At 42.9% G+C, this 18,200-nt stretch overlaps 1 protein-coding gene across 1 annotated transcript in view; it reads left to right on the plus strand.

Annotated features, from left to right (window-relative positions):
- Positions 1 to 18,200, plus strand: part of LOC128608488 (receptor tyrosine-protein kinase erbB-4-like) — a 338,895-nt gene that overhangs the window by 146,406 nt on the left and 174,289 nt on the right. Inside the window, exon 2 of the mRNA XM_053626224.1 lies at positions 15,002 to 15,153. Within this exon, the coding sequence (XP_053482199.1) occupies positions 15,002 to 15,153 (152 nt within the window). The remainder of the gene's footprint in view (positions 1 to 15,001; positions 15,154 to 18,200) is intronic.

Here is an 18,200-nt window from a genome sequence, read left to right on the forward strand (position 1 = left end):
TGGGAAGTCACAGAGATTTAGTGCGTGCGGGGAAAGCCGTATTTTTGAAAGAAATGCTCCGCCGTTTTCTAATCTAATCTAATCCAGCGCTCGATCTACCACATCAATTAACCCGGACAAGAATTCCGACCCGTTTTGTGCTCGGGGGGGTTGGGTGTTTACTAGAAATGCATTTAAATCGAAAAATTAAAGTGCGGTTGTTTGAATTCGGTCAGTAAATGTTTAACATGTACAAATATATCATTGTGTTTTGTTTTTGTTCAAGAAAAAAAATAAATAAATCAAAAGGAAACATCCTACTCAGGAACTCAAGATGGCCTCCTCAACTCTGAGTTCAGCAAGTTACACCAAAATCAACATGGCTGCCCCCAGCACGGAGAGTAAACACATTAGCACGTCCTGCCGTTTAGCGTGTTGCTCACAAAAGACGAACGTGGAGGCGTGCACGGTGTGTTGTAGCTCAGATGCACAGAGGTCTGTGGGTGTGGCCTAAACCAGAAAGAATTTCGGTTCGTTCTTTCTCCTTGTTTCGGAGTATTAAACATGATCCCAACACTATGTCCTTGAAGCCATTGGGAAAACAATAATAATAATAATAATAATAATATGTAGAAATGTCAGTGGTGTGCGAATTCCTGCTCAGACAGTTCCTACAGTCTATAACTGGTCCGATTTGAAACCCCCTGGCCTAGTTTAATCCACCAGGATCCGGACCAAGCGGTTACCATGGGCGCGTTAATGAATTCTCTACGCACGCGTTAGCGATCGTGGTCTTTGCTCGTCCCGCAAGCTTCATATCTAACCCCCGTAAAACACGGAAGTAAAAACTCCCCGGTTTGTTGCAACCGTTCGTGTCGAGGAGCACCTCGAGTGTCACCCGGATGCCCCGCGAATCTTTCTGCCAAACTCAATAAATAAACACCATCCAGTAGATCAGTGTGCCTCCTCTTCGAATCTGTTTAGAGCAATGTATTCATATTGGGTTACATCCCTCGCAGACACAGTTACTGAGATGGAAAGAAGAGAGATGGAGTAATAAATTGTCGGAACAGGTGATGTCGGTGAGGACGATCGGGGGAGTTGAGTGGGAGAATATGAGAAATGAGACAGAAGGGAAGAGAAATGAGGAGTTTTCAGAAAGTAGAGGAGGAACCGGCTATGTCTGAGCAGAGAGAGAGAGAGAGAGAGAGAGAGAGATGGCTCTGCACATGAGTAAGACGGATGAAAAAGAAAACGAGTGGAGCAGGGAACGCAGCACGGCGATGGATTACCACCGTCGCGCTCTCGCCATACGCTCGCTGTATGGTACACCTTGGCAGTTGGGGAAGCAAATAAAACTTATTTAACGTCTCTGGAGCAGGAAAAGACCAAACCTTAACCGAAGAGACTGAGGCGTATAAGAAGTGTCCCCGTTTATTTATTTATTTTAGTTTTCCGTGCTCTTTTCGCGGGAAACTACTTGAATCGGAGAAATCGCAATCGCACGAAATTGTCTCCCGGAGCGACGTTTGTTGGTAAACGAGACCTTATAGCCGTACTCGTGTTCGCACGTGATGCCTTTCTTCGGAGAAGGAAAAAAACAAAACCCTCCCATTTAACGTAGGTTACATGGAAGGCCTCATTCCATAGTAACTCCAGATCCACGATGATGGTCCATTTATTCTTTCAGGTGGCCTTCACCTGTCTTCCACCTACAGAGAGCCTCGTCTTTTCATCTCCCCCCCTCCCCCTCCTTCAAACTCCCTGCTGTGAGCAACGATTCCCTTAGGCAATTCCTGAGGACAAATTAGCTCAAGTCCTTTCCTCTTTCCTCTCCTCCCGTCCCGGGTGGAGCGGACGGAGGTAATTGATGGCGAGTGTTTGGGGACGAGATTAAGATTCATTGTGGGAGTCGAGGGGGAGAGACGCGTAACGAAGGATACACCGCCGCACACGTGGACCAGGGGCGTGCGGTAATTGATGACGGCGGTCACCCGTGCTGGAAACGCGCTGGAAAAACTACAGTTTCGCTTCCACCCGAACGACGCTTGAGCAAAGAGACCGCCCTTGAGACATGCACGGAGAATAAAAGATAAATAGAGAGAACATCGGGCGAATAAGAGTGCAGCGTAAACACTTATACAGCTGTGGTCTCGGTAATTTGCAGACTCTAAGGGATTTTATCGTATACGTCTCTTATGAATAATTGTCTGGATGGTTTTTTTTTTTTTTTTTCCAATGACACCAAAGGACAGGAAACTGTATGTCGTGTATAAGGAGAATTAAGATCCTATATTTTAAACAAACAAACAAAAAAAGTTCCTCAGGGAACTTTTTCTGCCTGGGAGCATCATTACAAGTACGCAGCTTAGAGAGAACCCCCTCTGACAGGGAATAAGACTGTTGTCAGTGTTCTATATGCGCTTCTATATATATATATATATATATATATATATATATATATATATATATATATATATATATATATATATATATATATATAATATTTTTTCGCTTTAATTTTAGAAATTGCAGGGAAAAAGGGGGGAAAAAAAAGGTTCCTTAAGGATTCGTTGGATGATGATTGGTTATTTGCTTTCGAAAAGGGTTCTAGCGTAGGCAGAACCCTGTCTGGTTGGGAAACATATTGTTATAGGGTTCTAAATAGACCTTTTCTATGAGATCCGAAAGAACCCTTAAGGTTGTCTTTGTTTTGTTTTTTTGTAATTATTATTTCTGAATAAAAGAAAAGGATTCACTTGTAGATGCGTGGAATGTTTGTCGAGTATTAGGAGTACAGTGGTTCCTCGAGGGTTCTTTGGATAGTTCCAGGATGCTATGCGGTATTTTTCTGAAAGGCTCCGCCCTCCTGATGATTTAAGATCAAAAAATAAATAAATAAATTTACCCAGAAAGCAGATAACTGAAACAGTTGAGTTTCCTAAAGTTGTGTCTGTTATTGTTTAGTTATAATACGGTTTTACATGATATTTCCAGCAGATAATTGAAAAAACAAATGTCGGGCTTTAAAATGTCTTGTGGAAGGGCAGTTTTGTGGGGTTTTTTTTTCCATTAAAACCTCCATCTTGTTTAATGCATCTACATTATTTCTCCCTCTCATCACCTGCTACCCAAAGACCAAAGCTCAGCAGCTAGCGTTATTCCCGTCGCATTTTGTGAAGGTTATCCCCAGTGGGCGTGTGTAGACTGTAAACTATTTATTTATTTATTTCATTTTCCCACCCATTAGCACATGACATGGATTTATGACTACACAAGCACCTCAAAAATGGGTTTGTGGCCCCTGTGGGCCGTGATGAGGAAAGCGTTGTGTCAGCATGCAGACTCGTCCTTGCTCTGAAGCTTAAATCGCAGCTGTGCTCGTGGAGTCCTGGCTCTCCGGTGGTTCTTCCGAGAATACTGCTGAAAGGAAGCTCTCTTTCTGTGCAGTCCAGCTGGGTGGATTTAACGCCGGAAGACGGTATCTCCATTGCGGTTAGCTTTGCTGCTGTTTAAGCTTTCTCAGAGAGCAAACGTCACACAAATCCCCTCAGTGCATCGCTCGGACTGTAGAGTGGATCATGGGTCAGGGCTGGGATGTGGTGTTTGCTAGAGTCATGGTTGCTTGTGATTGATTAACCATCGGTGCAGGAATTCTTCGCGATTTCTTAGCTACTAAAACAGGGTGATATGTGAAATTACGAGCATACTTAGACTCATGAAGTGCCGTGAATCAGGGTTGAAGTGGGACTGGGAGTTACGTAATAGCAACTGTTGTCGTTTATTAAAGTCCCCGTGATCGTGCAGCATTATTCGACGTTTTGACGTAATTTCCACCGAAGCAGGAAGTCGGGGCGGGGCATAACGAGCTCCTCCGCCCCCTTTTTAAATATCCAATAGCGGTTAGCTTACCTAACAGCCCGGGAACTTCCTTGCCAGTTAGTGTCATGGATTTGTATAATGTTGTGGGCGGGACACTTGTTTTCGATTCTAGAGCACGTTTGATTGGACAGAAAATCTGATGAGAAGCTGGAGTGCAGGATGATGTCACCAAAATGACTGGTCCAGCATTGTGTCACTGTTTTGGAGCGCACTAGCTTTATGGGTAACCTTAAGGCGGCAATATTCGTACCAAAAAGTCACAGAACGTCCGTAGGATATTGTCAGTTTTTCTCAATCTGTTTTCATTTCGTTTTTCAAGACAAAATAATGACGATTTACACCTGTTCAAAAGTTTACACCCCCCCCCCCCCCCCCAACCCCGGCTCTCGGTGTATCGTGTCGCCTTCTCGAGCACCAGTGAACGTTCGAACCTCTTGTAATAGTCGTGTACGAGTCCCTCGGTCGTCCCTCAGCGCGAAAAGACGGATCGCGACGTCGTACAGTACAGCTGGTGGAAAGGACTCAAATCTGCAGAAGACGCTGGAAAGCAATCTTCAGATTGTTTCTGAAGAACAGTGGGCGGTTTAACTGCTCAGGACAAACAATGGACTCATGAACTCATGATCTATCACAAAACATACAAAACAACACACAGTATTAAGAATCAAGCGTATGTAAACTTCCGATCGGGTCTTGTGGGATATGTGTAAACATTTTTTTTTGTTGTTTATGATCCGTCTAATAAGATTTTTTTTTTTTAGCAGATCCTGCAATGCATGCGTGAACTTATGACCTCAACTGTACTCGCGCTTGAGCGACGTTTCGCAGTATGCTCTGATCTTCAGTGCAGTCGACCGCAGACTTGGCTTTATTGCATCTGAAATATTTCCGAACTAAAATAGTACATTTTTGCGACTTTCTTTTACAACCCGTCTCGCTGCTCTTCCGCGACCCAGTCGACATTCCGACACTGTCGATCACGGAATATATTCATCATCTAGTCTGTGCAACCCATTACCTGCTGCGTTCTCCTTGAATGTGTTTTTCTTTCTTTTTCTCCCCCCCCATTTTTCTACAAATATAGGTTCGGCTGTGACCTTTACAGTTTGTCATTATGTCTGTGTATTTATACGCCAGGAACAGCGGTGGCATGTTGCGGTGTACCACGATCCGCAATCATAAATGTTACATTGTAAGCCCGTGGTGATCAGGTTGAAACATGGCCAGTTCGTTAGCAGGTCTGAAATGGCATAAACTGAGGAGTAATCAGCTGAAACCGAACCGTAAAAGATACCTGCTGCTTTTGTTTTGTTTTTTTTTTTTTTAAACGCGTACTGTTTTTGGAGTTCTCTTGATGTTCTAAAATAATAATAATAATAAGAATACTACTTAGAAATGCACGACCGTTAATTATGCTAATTTGTAAGAGTAATCAGCATTCACATTAAAAGAAGCGCCTATTTCCATAATCTCTCAAAAGCAAAGATTGGCAGATCTAGGGATTGATGAATGGATTTCATGAATTGATAAATCAATCCAACGGTTATAATTATCGCAAGAGAGAAATGAAAATGAGCGAATTAAGAATGAAAGGCCTAAGCTCTGTATTTGGTGCTCAAGCAGAAAGATTTGGCCACAGTTCCTCTTCTATCCCTCTGTAAATCTGTCTGCGCTCAACCGAGATAAACCCACAGCTTAGTCCCTCAGATCCCTTTCAGGATCGGCTCAAGGCTCTTAGACGCGAATTCTGCCCTGGAACATTCTTCCTCTGGTGTCGTGTCGCTGAAACGCCCGGGGACGGAGAAGAGCCTGTGTGGGATTACGGGTAATGAAACATGAGATGCGGTCAGTGCGAGTTCCAGTGCGATAGCAGACTGAAGTGGTTGGACGCAGTCGTTAGTGTCCACATATGGTCACCGTGTTAGACAGAATCAGAAGGAGATACTGAGAGAGAATCGTGGGTATAATTTCGCCACCCCGGTCTCGCGGGGATTCTGACGCATTCGGGTCAGGAATACCGAACAGAGCGACTATCGTGATCCGCCTATAAACCTCAGCATTGTAAACTTACCCCTGCTGTCGGAAATAGCCCCACTTCAGTTTTATCATCCGCCCCAGAGCAGCGATAACACAAGCAGATCCTGTCTCATGGCCCCTGTTCCATTATAATTTTAGCTATGATTGACAATAACAGGAAGTGACTAAACATCTCAGTGAGACACGCTAAAGTAATTGTCCTTAAATGAATCATTCTCCCCTGCCTCAAATGTGCGTGTGGGGAGTTTGAAGTCGCGTCACACTGTATACGGTAGATAAGGCTGCTTTGGAGACAATCCACGATCGACAGTGCCGTTTTATTATTAGCGCCAAATGACGAAGGGCCGCGTGGACTCGCATTTAATCGTCATTAAATGCGAATCGAAGTTTGATTTCATACAAATAAAGCAGTAATTAGAGAGGTAGGATCTCTAGCCCCGCCCTTAAATTTAACCTTCAGATCTTTTCATATGATTTGAGTCATGCGGATTGGTATGGATTTCTTTCATCGACCCTCCCTCTTTTTTTCAAGTAAAAAAAAAACACCCCCCCCAAATCAAACACTAACTACATGTATACATATCTATATTTGACAGCCAGTAAATTAGCTGTTAACATACGGATTGACGTGGATGATTGATTGATCGATCGATTAATTGATCGATCTTTGTGATTAAAAATAAAAAGCACCACAAGCAAGAAAAGCCCCAATATTAGATCTCAGATTGGGTTTATATCTTTCAGCCTGCTTCAGTGACGCATCTATGACGCGTCAACAGCAGGGATTGAGAGATTCAGTCACGTGTAGCCGACGTAAACACAGTCACGTGAGAGACGAGGTGGATTACTCACCGATATCTGATTTCTTCATTCGTTCATTTCGGAAACTCCTTTGGACGAGATACTAGAAGTAAATAGTCTGAGCGCACGTCCTCCAATCTACGTAGACATGACTGTACATGATGCGACAGGACTGTACGTTTAGTGTGGTTTGAGCGAACGAGCTGGCTAACGGCGTGCACAGATTTTCCGTTCACGGTGCGTACCGGACACGACGTGATTACGGACTGATGGTAAAATTAGCAGCTCTTTCACAAAGGAACACGGGAAAACGTTCGCTAAGGAACATCCGGAATGTTTTAGAGAGCATATAATCAGATCCGTTCGTAGTACTCTTAGCGTATTAGCAGATTAGCTTCGTGAACGTTTCCGTACACAAAATACCACCGGCTGAAACAAACAAACAAACATTATAAGTACTCGTTTAGCACTTACCAGCAGTTTAATCTATTTGGAGTCCTACACTGGTCATTCTCAAGCAGAAATACCGACAGTGTTTACTTCGAAGAAGTGACATTTGTGACTTTATTTAATTTGGCGAGTCACTAGCTATTGGCGTGACCTTTCCTATCATTACTGCAGGTCCGGCGAACGAGTTAGATCCATGCGTGACTTTATGTGCGTTCGATAAACTAGCACGCTTTCGCTGATGAAACCATTTTGTGCAGCGTGCTATGTATTGAATTTTCATAATAGATGGATGTGTTGCTTGATTGATCAATTGCACTGGGTGTCTTTTGTTTTTTGTTTTGTTTTTTTTTCGTAGAAGAAAACAAAAGTGTGATTGAATTGGATGAGGATGCAGCCCGTGTTTGTGCCAGATCTCAGTAATTAACACTTTAATATTGAGGATGAGGGGTTTGTTTGGTTTTTTTTTTTGGAATTAAGTTCTGTTTCGAATCTAATATCTGTAACTGGTTTAATGTTCTCTCGGTGGAAAGCGTAAATATCGAACTTGCAGAAAGTGTAATACCCTTTGACAAGACTCGGATTCTGAGATCTGAGAACATGCTTGTTTATAACCGCAGAGCCAAATTCAGAAGATAGAAACCTTCTGTGTGTGGGGGGGGGGGGCGCCACACTTCCTGGCGGAGGGTGAGAGAAATGGCTTTGCCATTATCTTTAGATTAGAAGTGGGACCAATGTGCTCTCCTACCATGTCAAGGTGAATAAGCTTTCCAGGCTTCTCACTTTCCTTCTCAAACTTTTTTCTTCTCAAAAAAGGCAGGGCAGACTCAGCTGGTTCCCAGAGGATCGTATGCTGGAGTATTGGCTATCTTGCCCTCTAGTCAGTCATGATCCTCGGGTTGTCTGTCACTGTCTTGCCACTGAAGGAATACCTTTCTGTGCTACAGTAGCATCCACAGCAGCCAAGGTACTTACATCACCCCTGACAAGTGCACACTGAAAGAAGCGCCCTGCTGATGGGATAATACCTATCCGGGTGGCGCGTTTGCATGAACGAGGAGTAGGAGAGTGTGATTTCCTTGATTGAACCAGCCACAGTTGATCCTAAGATCCTAAGAAAATGGAAAACGATCCTCATCAGAAAACATGAATCGTATTTCGAGTATCGCATTAAATAGAGTACTTCAGATACTAGTCATCTGAAAGGCATGGGGATGAGTCGTCTGAAATCCATTTTTGGGTTATGGTTTATTTGTATGATAGGCTCGAGGGCGGAACAGTGTTAAGTCTATAGCTACGGTCTGACAATTTGATGTATCCATGCTGGGAAAAAAAACTACGTAATGCCATTTGTGGCCAATATTATATACGTAAATATGACACTAGTCATTAGTTAATAGTACGGACCTTTTAAAGTACACATAATATTTGTTTGTTTGTTTGTTTGTTTTCTCGAAAGAGACATAATAAAAGATAATCATTGCTTATCTCGAGGACCGGAGAAGAGTTCGGTCAGCTTATCCTCCGAACCGTAGAACTCAAATCAACAAAAACGTTGGCATTATTTTATTAATTAGACTACTCAAAGTAGTGAGTTAGCGAGTTAAAAGCATGATTTAAAATAATAATAATTAAAAAAAAAGTGTACATGACGATTTAGTATTGTGTGATTTGTGTGGGGAAAAAAAAAGATATAATGTAAAATAATCGCATGTGCTGCATCAAGTGCTATTTTATAAGCTGCAGAATAATTGGTGTGATTATTTGGTTTGTTAAATGAAACCAGATTCGCCGTGATTAAATTAAATGTGATGATTGCAACGCACGCTATCTTCTCATTCATTACATTTGACAGAAAAGAAAATACTAAAGAACAACTTCTACAGTCTGCGTTTTTTTTTTTTTTTTTTTTCTCGTCATCTTAAAGGCAAGTGTGTAAGTTGTGGTGGTCAGATCAGAGACGTGATCTACATGTACTGTAGGTGATTTGAGTAATTTGAACATCTAGATCAGTGGTTTTCAAAGTGGGGGGCCACAGCCCCCTTGGGGGCCACCAGGGGGCGCCCGGGGGGGCCTCAACAATTTGGTGTGAAAAATAAATAAATGTATGTTTTCTCTTTCTCACTCTCAGACAACCCCACACACACACACACACACACACAATGAATTCCTAATATAAAGATGTAAGATGTAATTATTAATAATAATTTTAAAAAAGGGGGATATATTCAGAAGTCTGTATTTTTAATGTGTTTTAAAGACATCTTGCAAAAGGGGGGCCTCGGTCAAATGTTAATGCCATTTTGAAGGCCTCGCCCTGGAAAAGTTTGGGAACCCCTAGCGTGTGTGTACCTTTTGACAAACTTTCCCTGTATAAATGTTGATGTCACTTTAGAACTTAAGTTGTTGATCTTTTGATCAAAATGCTGGACAAAATCTGCTGGCTTTACTTTGTGTCTTATTTTGAGACACTGGGTCCTGTGGGATTCCAGCAGAAGAAAATCTCTTATCCGTTAACGAGGTGATTAATGTCTCTGTGTATCGAAAGCTCTTCTTTATCTCATGAGCACATACTCGTGCACGCACACACATATCCTTTCGTACCACCTCCTATTTTTTTTTTTTTATTCTTATAAACCCAAGGCTTATAATCTTCTCATTAATTAAACATAATAAAAAAAAACTGTGATTTATGATTCATTGCCTCGATCCATCATGTCGGGGATGATAAGCAAAACAAAAAAGGAAGCCCGAACCCCAGACAATGAGTAAAGGGAATAAAGCAGTGGAAATAAAGCCATCGGTGCCACACTGACATCTTCGTGCCTGGTGCTGTGTGTGGAGATTCACTGACGAGACGGAGCTTTCATCCTGTTTCATCTGGAATCGGATTAAGCAGTGGTGCTCACAAATAGAGACATGACTCTGAATAATTTCAGTTGCGATCAAAATGATTCAACCCCCCGGTGCAAATCAGGTTTATTGACAAAATTCTACAGACTTTCAGCTGTTTGCGATGGAGAAATCAAACAAAAGCGATTGAAATAGTTCAACATAACGAACGCTTCAAGCGGTTTCCCCAAATTCAACTGAAAATGCGACTTGTAATGATTTCTCCAGTTTCAAAACGATTCAACCCCTTCATGGCGAGCGTCTTTAGTACTTAGTAGAGCTCCTTTTGCTGTTATGACCTGCTTCAAACGAGACACCGGTTTCTGGCAGCGTTCCTGAGGAATCTTAACCCGTTCCTCATGAGCAACGGCCTCCAGTTCAGTAATATTCTTGGGTTTGCGTCTTCTTCAAATCCCACCAGAGATGTTCTATGGGGTTCAAGTCAGGTGACTGTGATGGTCCTGTAGAATCTTTCAGAACTTCTTAAGCAACCAAGCCTTGGTGGAATTTGAGGTACGCTTGGGATCATTGTCCTGTTGGAAGGTCCGATGACGCCCAAGCTTCAGCTTCCTCACAGACGGCATGAGGTTTTCTCCTAGGATTTCCTGATACCTCAATGAATCCATCTCGTCTTCCACACGCTGCAGGTTTCCAGTGCCAGAGGATGCAAAGCAGCCGCAGAGCATCACCGAACCACCACCATGCTCGACTGTGGACAGAGTGTTCTTTCTTCATTCTTCTTCCTCCAGACATACCGCTGATCCGTCGTGCTGAAAATTTCCAGATTTGTTTCATCGCTCCACAGAACAGAATCCCCAAACTTCTGTGGCTTATTTATATGATTTTGAGCGACTTTTCTTGTGCTTTTGGGTCAGTAGTGGTGAACGTCTCGGAGTTCTGGCATGGAAACCTTCTGCGTTCTGTCACTCGAGGGTTTTTCACAACCGGCCTTCTCAGAAATCTAGTTACAGCCATTGATGACTTCCTTTTTCTGCCCTGCCCAGGTATTTCAAGGTATTCCAGGTATTTTCTAGCCCTAGCCAGTTCAGGTATTGCACATGTTCCAGCTCAAAACTGGTGCAACTAATGAAGCCCTTGATTAGTCGCCGCAGGTGTGCTTGACACAACACCTGTTTTGCATATTTGTGCTGTTGTGAGGGATTCTATTCAGGGGGGTGAACAATTTTGAAACATTATAAGTCGCATTTTCAGTTGAATTTGGGGAAACCACTTGAAGCATTCGTTGTGTCGAACTATTTCAATCGCTTCCGTTTGATTTGTTTCTTGCAAAAAGACTAGAAAGAGTCATGGTAAGTAAGGTTGAACATCCCAAAGACCTGCCCCTAGGCTCGGATTGACTGAAAAGTGAGAGCAGTAGGAAGAAAGTGCAGTTTATTTTGGATCAACAAAGAACATAATCGTAGCTGTAATAGCAGCCAAATGAGTAAATATTAAATGTAAATGCAGGTAAAAGGGTCTGAACCTAATGGCCAAACAATCAGCGCTCAAAACAAGATGAGTAAGCAAAGTAACGTCAACTGGTAAACAATTCAGAAGTATCAGAAATCAGAAGAAGTAACTACAGGCTACACGTATATAATCTCAGAACTGCAATTGTTTAAAAAAATAAAATAAATAAAAAGGCAAGACTTTGTTGCTATGCGATGATAAAAACTGTGAGCATCCGTATTAGATATATATACACCTCTAGAGTTAATAGGTGGTTTAATTGGAAATTTAATCAATGAGGTCTTCAAAGAAAAGTTCTGAATGCTAGCCCCGCCCCCTCACCCTGACCTTAACCTTAAGTAGTCATGCATAGTTGATCTGTGTGAGTATGTTCAAGGTTGGCACCTCCCACAGGTGAGGATTTTATTGAATTGTCAGCTGTGCAAATATAAAGACCTCCCTTACCACCACCACCACCATCTCTCCTCCCTTCTCCACGAACCTCAATCCCACAATTCCTGTGTAATATCAGCATTAAAGCCTCGAGGGTGCAATAACTGTTTATTACCAGTAACCGAACTTTATAATACCTCCCTCCCTCCCTCCCTCCCTCCCTCCCACTAATGCATGCTAGCACTTATTGAAAACGCCAAGGCCAACAGCTGACCTGTACACGGTTCCTTTCATTTCTTAATTTCGTCATCCCCCCCCCCCCGGTCTTTTGTATGTCGCAATGAAATAAGGGGTCAAGGGTATTATTTGAACAAAGTCTTATTTGTTTCCACAGACACTAGCTACCTTGAAGATGAGAGTTTTGTTATTCTTATTCTTTCTTTTTTTTTAATAAATAAATAAATAAATAAATAAATAAAACGCTAGAAGAATGAACAACGACCCGACAGAGCGAAGGGCAATATGAGTTTTGGAGCCCTGAGCTGTCTTCATCAAAGGTTTGGATAAAAAAAAAGAGGTTGTGAGGATTTGAGAGAGAGAGAGAGATTGCTTGAGAGGTGTTGAATCTTGTTGTATTCACCTCTTCATTTCGATTGTGAAATTTCAGTGTTCTTTTAGACATTACGATTTTTTTACTTCTCACACTGTATAAGGTCAGATTGTCTGAGGAAGATCTGGTTTTTTTACGTCAGTAATCATTGCGATCCAGAAAACGGCCTCACATAAACAAGTGAGTCGGCGCGAATAAGTCGGTTAGCGTCAGTTAGCATGTTTTGTTTACGTTTTGTTTCGTGTCCTCGTATCGGTGGCATCGTAGCAGCGCTACACTCGCGTGCCAGAATTTGTCCTCAGCCATCTTCGGTCACAGTGGCACTGAATCGTACACATCGTGCAGTCTTGGACTTCAAGGAATCAAAGAATTATTTGACAGTGCGACAAGGAAATCGGGCCAAAAATCAGACCGGCTAAACTTCAGGTTGAAATAGGTTAGGCGAAAAAAATCCTGGCGTTTTTAATTTTTTTTTGTGTGTGTTCGTAATATGCGACCAAAGAAAGCACGAGTTGTGTTTTGGGTCAAAGAGGTCCATATAAAAACACGGGGAAAGTGATATATCGATACAAGACCGAAACAAATGGCAGCAATCGTTCTAAGCGCTATTAAAGACAGCTGATTCTATGCGTAGGTGACACTCGATGAAGAAAACATGCCATTGCTTGAGGAGATCAGTCAGTTTTGACGCCTCACTGGCTCTCCTGTTAGCAAGTGTGTTTCATAATGCCACTGGTGTAGAAGGGTGGGGTCAAATCATACCATGGAGTCCTTCTTACTGGCTGCTTAGGGATTTCTCTGTAATGTGACTGGTGTATTTATTGAACTGGGCTTGTAAACACTCTCGCGCAAGTCTGCCTACGTGGATTTGTAGCCACTGTGAGCTTTCTCTGCCATTGTCTAATGTACCACGAGCCTGTTGTTGGCTTGCTCTTTCTCTTTCTTTCTTTCTCTCTCTCTCTCTCTCTCTTTCCCCTCCTCTCTCTCAGGCGCCGCAGGCTGTTGTGACAGCAGCTCGGTGGAGCGTGAGAGTGCGGGGTTTATTCTCCTGTGCTGTCGGAGCCTGCCGGGCAGCGCCAGCTGATGCTGCAGATGGCAGATGTCTTTGAGTGCTCAAAACTGCATGATGGGTGGAAGTGGCTGTGTTTAATTACTTGTCAGGTTTGATAGGATGAACCTGTAGGACGAACCCGGCCGTAACATATTCAACCGGGGCGCGCTTGCCAACCGTCCATATTCAACCGGGAGAGTCGCCAGTTTTTACTTTCCCCAAAGTCTCCCGTTGCTCGCCTGTCAATTTTAGCTGGCTAGCTAACAGTGATTTGATGAATAGAGGAAGAAAAACACTTCAGGCTCAATGTCAAAATCAATAGCGGAGCGATGGAAGAGCAATGGTCAAGTGGTTAGTGACTGGTTGGCTTGTCACATTGTCAGGCTGCACAACAGTCAGTGTTGGGAATTTGTCTGTTTAGCTACGTGCTTGGACTGGGTTCTGTCTAGTGTGTAAGTGCGGTACAGAAAATGAATGGATGGATGGATGGATGGATGGATAATCTATAAGTGTTTAACACTTGAGGGTGTGCCATTATAGGGAAATAAATAACAACACGATGATTGATTATTTTCCAAAAACAGCATGTCTCAAAGTATTTCAATTCCACTTATACCACAGCAATTTGCCAATTACAGTTCATATTTAGTTTTCTCTCGCTCGCTCTCTCTCTTGAAGTTAATCAAACCGAAAACGCAGCTTGTCATGTTACTGGGAAACCATACAGTCTTCCATCCTGAAGACGTTCCTATGATTTGATTTGAAAACGTACAGCTTACCCTCTGACTGTTACAAAGCGCTGGCACTGGAGACTCCTTCCAAAAAAAATAAATAAAACTGTTCAATAAACGTCTCCTTAACGAGAAGTCCAACCATGTCAACAAATCTACACGAATGCGTTACTAATTACTATAGAAACGATAACATGCCAGAACTGGTGAATTAGTATAAACCTGTGATTTGCGGCTGCGCTTCTGTCAGAGCTGCTGCGATAGAAAATGAATCAGCACCTCCTGACCAATCAGAATCGAGCATTCAGCAGCACTATGGTATAATATTTCTCATTTTCTTACATGAAGTTCGGCAGAACTTGAGCCGCCCCTCTTTCGATTTGGGAACGTGTGACGATCTACAGGGCATTAAGGCGCTCGCGTGAGAGATGCTGTTTTTATATAAACATTACCCATAATTTGAATCTCAAACCTCATATCTACGTACATCTTGAGTCAGAAAAAGGTTACCGATTCAGAAGTGTGCGACTTTGTTTAGATTGTTGTGTGTGTGTGTGTGTGTGCTCTTCTACACGCTGAGTTCGTTACGTACAGGAAAAGTCTATGTAATTCTAATCTAGTGTAAAATAACTTTGTGTAAAATTGCTGTCAATTGCTTAAATTGGTTCCAGAATGTAATCTCTCTGTCTCCATTTCTCTCTCTCTCGCTCTCTCTCTCACTCTCTGCAGTGTGCACGGGCACAGAAAACAAACTGAGTACCCTGTCGGATCTAGAGCAGAAGTACCGGATCCTGCGCAAGTACTATGAGAACTGTGAGGTGGTGATGGGCAACCTGGAGATCACCAACATCGACCATAACCGGGATCTGTCATTTCTCAGGGTAGGAAATGAACCGCTGCTCATCCTGGGATCTGTAGACTCATAGCGCACGGTTGAAATGCCAACCCAAAAATCATGTCACATTCCAAAGTCTGATATTTGAAAAGCCATTAAAAAAAAAAAAAAAAAAAAAAAGGTCTTCTGAGGTGCCAGTTGTTAAGAATGACTACGTAAAAGGACTCACAGAGGCATACGTGTAGAAATTCAGAAATATTCCACTGCTCCAAAACATCTTGAGAGTAACACAATGCTACTAACTGTATCAGTATATGTATTCGAAAGTGGGCGTGGCTTAAGATCATAACCTTACTATTTGCTACGTCTCTCGAGATCTTAACTGGCAAGATTTGTGTCTAATATGACCGAGTAAGCTAGCTAACTAGAGTATCTTCCAAAGCAGCAATATCTTTCCAGATTATTATTATTATTATTATACTACCTAGGGCACACGGTGTCACATTTACGTTGCCAGATATTTCAAAACCACACTTTTACTTGCCCTGTACTGTAGCTAAACAGAAAATAGGCAGTGCTAGTGTCCTGGATAAGGTTCTGTGATTGTGAACAGACGTCCCGAATTGTAATTCTCCCCCACTTGGAAGTCAAATAAATAAATAAACAAATAAATAATAAAAGTAGGGCGCACGATGGCTTAGTGGTTAGCACGTTCGCGTCACACCTCCAGGGACGGGGGTTCGAGTCCCACCGGGGCCCTGTGTGTGCGGAGTTTGCAAGTTCTCCCCGTGCTGCGGGGGTTTCCTCCGGGTACTCCGGTTTCCTCCCCCAGTCCAAAGACATGCATGGTAGCATCTGATTAGCGTGTCCAAAGTGTCTGTAGTGTATGAATGGGTGTGTGAGTGTGTGTGTGATTGTACCCTGCGATGGATTGGCACCCTGTCCAGGGTGTACCCTGCCTTGTGCCCGATGCTCCCTGTGATAGGCTCCAGGTTCCCCCGTGACCCTGAAAAGGAGTAAGTGGTATAGAAGATGGATGGATGGATGGATGGATTATTATACCTGACAGCAATAGCAATCTAATACTATTTTAGTATTCAGATTTAGTTTTTGGGTTTCCTACTAACGATAACGACTGACGATAGACGGGAAAAAAAAGGAGAAGAAATCCAAAAACAATAGTGCACCTTGTATTCACCTCTGTACTTGTCTGTTCCTTCCAGATAATGTAGTCGTGTTCGGTTACGCGCCTAGTTAGAACGGAGGTGAACGGGACCTTTGATGATCCAAGACAGAAACAAAAGAGAGAACCGAAATGCAAATGGGATAATTTGTCGTCCGACCTCGTCAGTCTCCTGATTGCATCCTTCCTTCGCTCTCATGTCAGCGTGAGGGGAAATCGCACCGAGCGGTAATGGGGAAGTGGAGAAAGGTCAGCGTGCTTTTCTTCCGGAAGCGCTCGAGTGAAACGATTTTTTTTTTAAAAAGGGAAAACGTCTGGGTGTGCGGTGTACGTTTAGACATGACTGGCAACCCCTGCTGACCTGCCTTTCACCCCCCCAGTCCCCGGTTGACTGATTCGGACTCCGTCCACACTGACTAACTTCGATTTATTTGAGCGGATGGGGAGAACAGTGAAGCCCCGCTGGGCGGTAATTGTAGCCGAGTTGCTAACGGTCTCGATCTTGGATCGAGTCTGGTTACTCCCGCAGTGCTCCACACAAAGCTGAGGTCAGTACATGGCAACCGAGGGTTGGACTTGTACTTTATAAACCCACAGTTTCCATTTCCAAAACGCAGGACTGGTTCCCAACTCTCACACACCCGATGTGTTCGCTCATCAGCAGGACTGGAATCGAGCATGTAGCACCGAGCAGACTGCATAAATCCTAACAGGCGAGCGGGATTTTATTGGTCGTCATGGAAATTATACATACATTTTCATACATGTGGTAGCCCAGAGTGCCGTACAATCAAGTAGTAAACATTTAAATATTAATAATGAAATATTACTCATAATGAGAGAAAAGTGAAGTAAAAGAAATACGAATAAAGTACGTCAAAGGTAATGGAATGCAACTGAAAATGTAACTTTAAATAACAAAAGGCAGGAACTAAAGGAGGCAGGGTTTCCAATTTGATCAGGATTATACAGAGGGGATTTCTAGAAGGCTCACGTTTGCAGATCTCAGGTCACGCGTTGAGCCGTACATGGAGGGGGGGGGAGAGAAAAAAAAAAGACATTCAGTGAGGTTCACAGGCCGTTAAGAGCTTTCAAAACAAAGAAAAGAATTTTAACATCTATCCCGGGAAGATACTGGTGAAAGGAATGTGTTATGCAAGCCCCTGTTATGTGAGCAGATATAACCTTGTTAAGTAACAGGAGACAAAAGGAAGCTCTGCATTGCTAGACAACGACCCTAAGCACACGAGTCGTTCTACCAAAGAACGGTTAAAGAAAGATAATGTTCTGGAACGGCCGAGTCAACGTCCTGACCTTAATCCAGTAGAGATGTTGTGGAAGGACATGAAGCGAGCAGTTCATGTGATGAAACCCACCAACATCCCAGAGTTGAAGCTGTTCTGTACTGAGGAACGGGATAAAACTCCTCCAAGCCGACGTGCAGGACCGATCGACACTTACCCCAAACGTGTAGTTCCAGTTAATGCTGCCCAAGAGTAGCGAAAGCGAAGGTTCACATACTTTTTGCCACTCACAGATATGTAATATCGGATCATTTTCCTCAATAAATAAGCGACAGAGTAGAATATTTTTGTCTGATTTGTTCAATAGAGCGCCCTCTTGATGTGAAAAATGATGTTTCAGGTCATATTTATGCAGAAATATAGACAATTAAACTGAAGGGTTCACAAACTTTCAAGCGCCACTGTGCGGTTGTATTCACCGTAGTGAATTAGGTTGGTCCAGTTTAGGAAATACACAAAAGAGCCGCATATTTCTTGTGATGGCTGCATTCAGTTATCAACGTTGTACTGTACATGACGGAATATTTTGAGGAGCTCGCACGTTAGATCCGATTGCTCAAGTCCTCCTTGAAGTTTTGCAAAAAATAACGATCAGAATCGACACGT

This window comes from Ictalurus furcatus, chromosome 6 (genome assembly GCF_023375685.1).
Source record: "Ictalurus furcatus strain D&B chromosome 6, Billie_1.0, whole genome shotgun sequence".
In the NCBI taxonomy this organism is placed as follows: domain Eukaryota; kingdom Metazoa; phylum Chordata; class Actinopteri; order Siluriformes; family Ictaluridae; genus Ictalurus; species Ictalurus furcatus.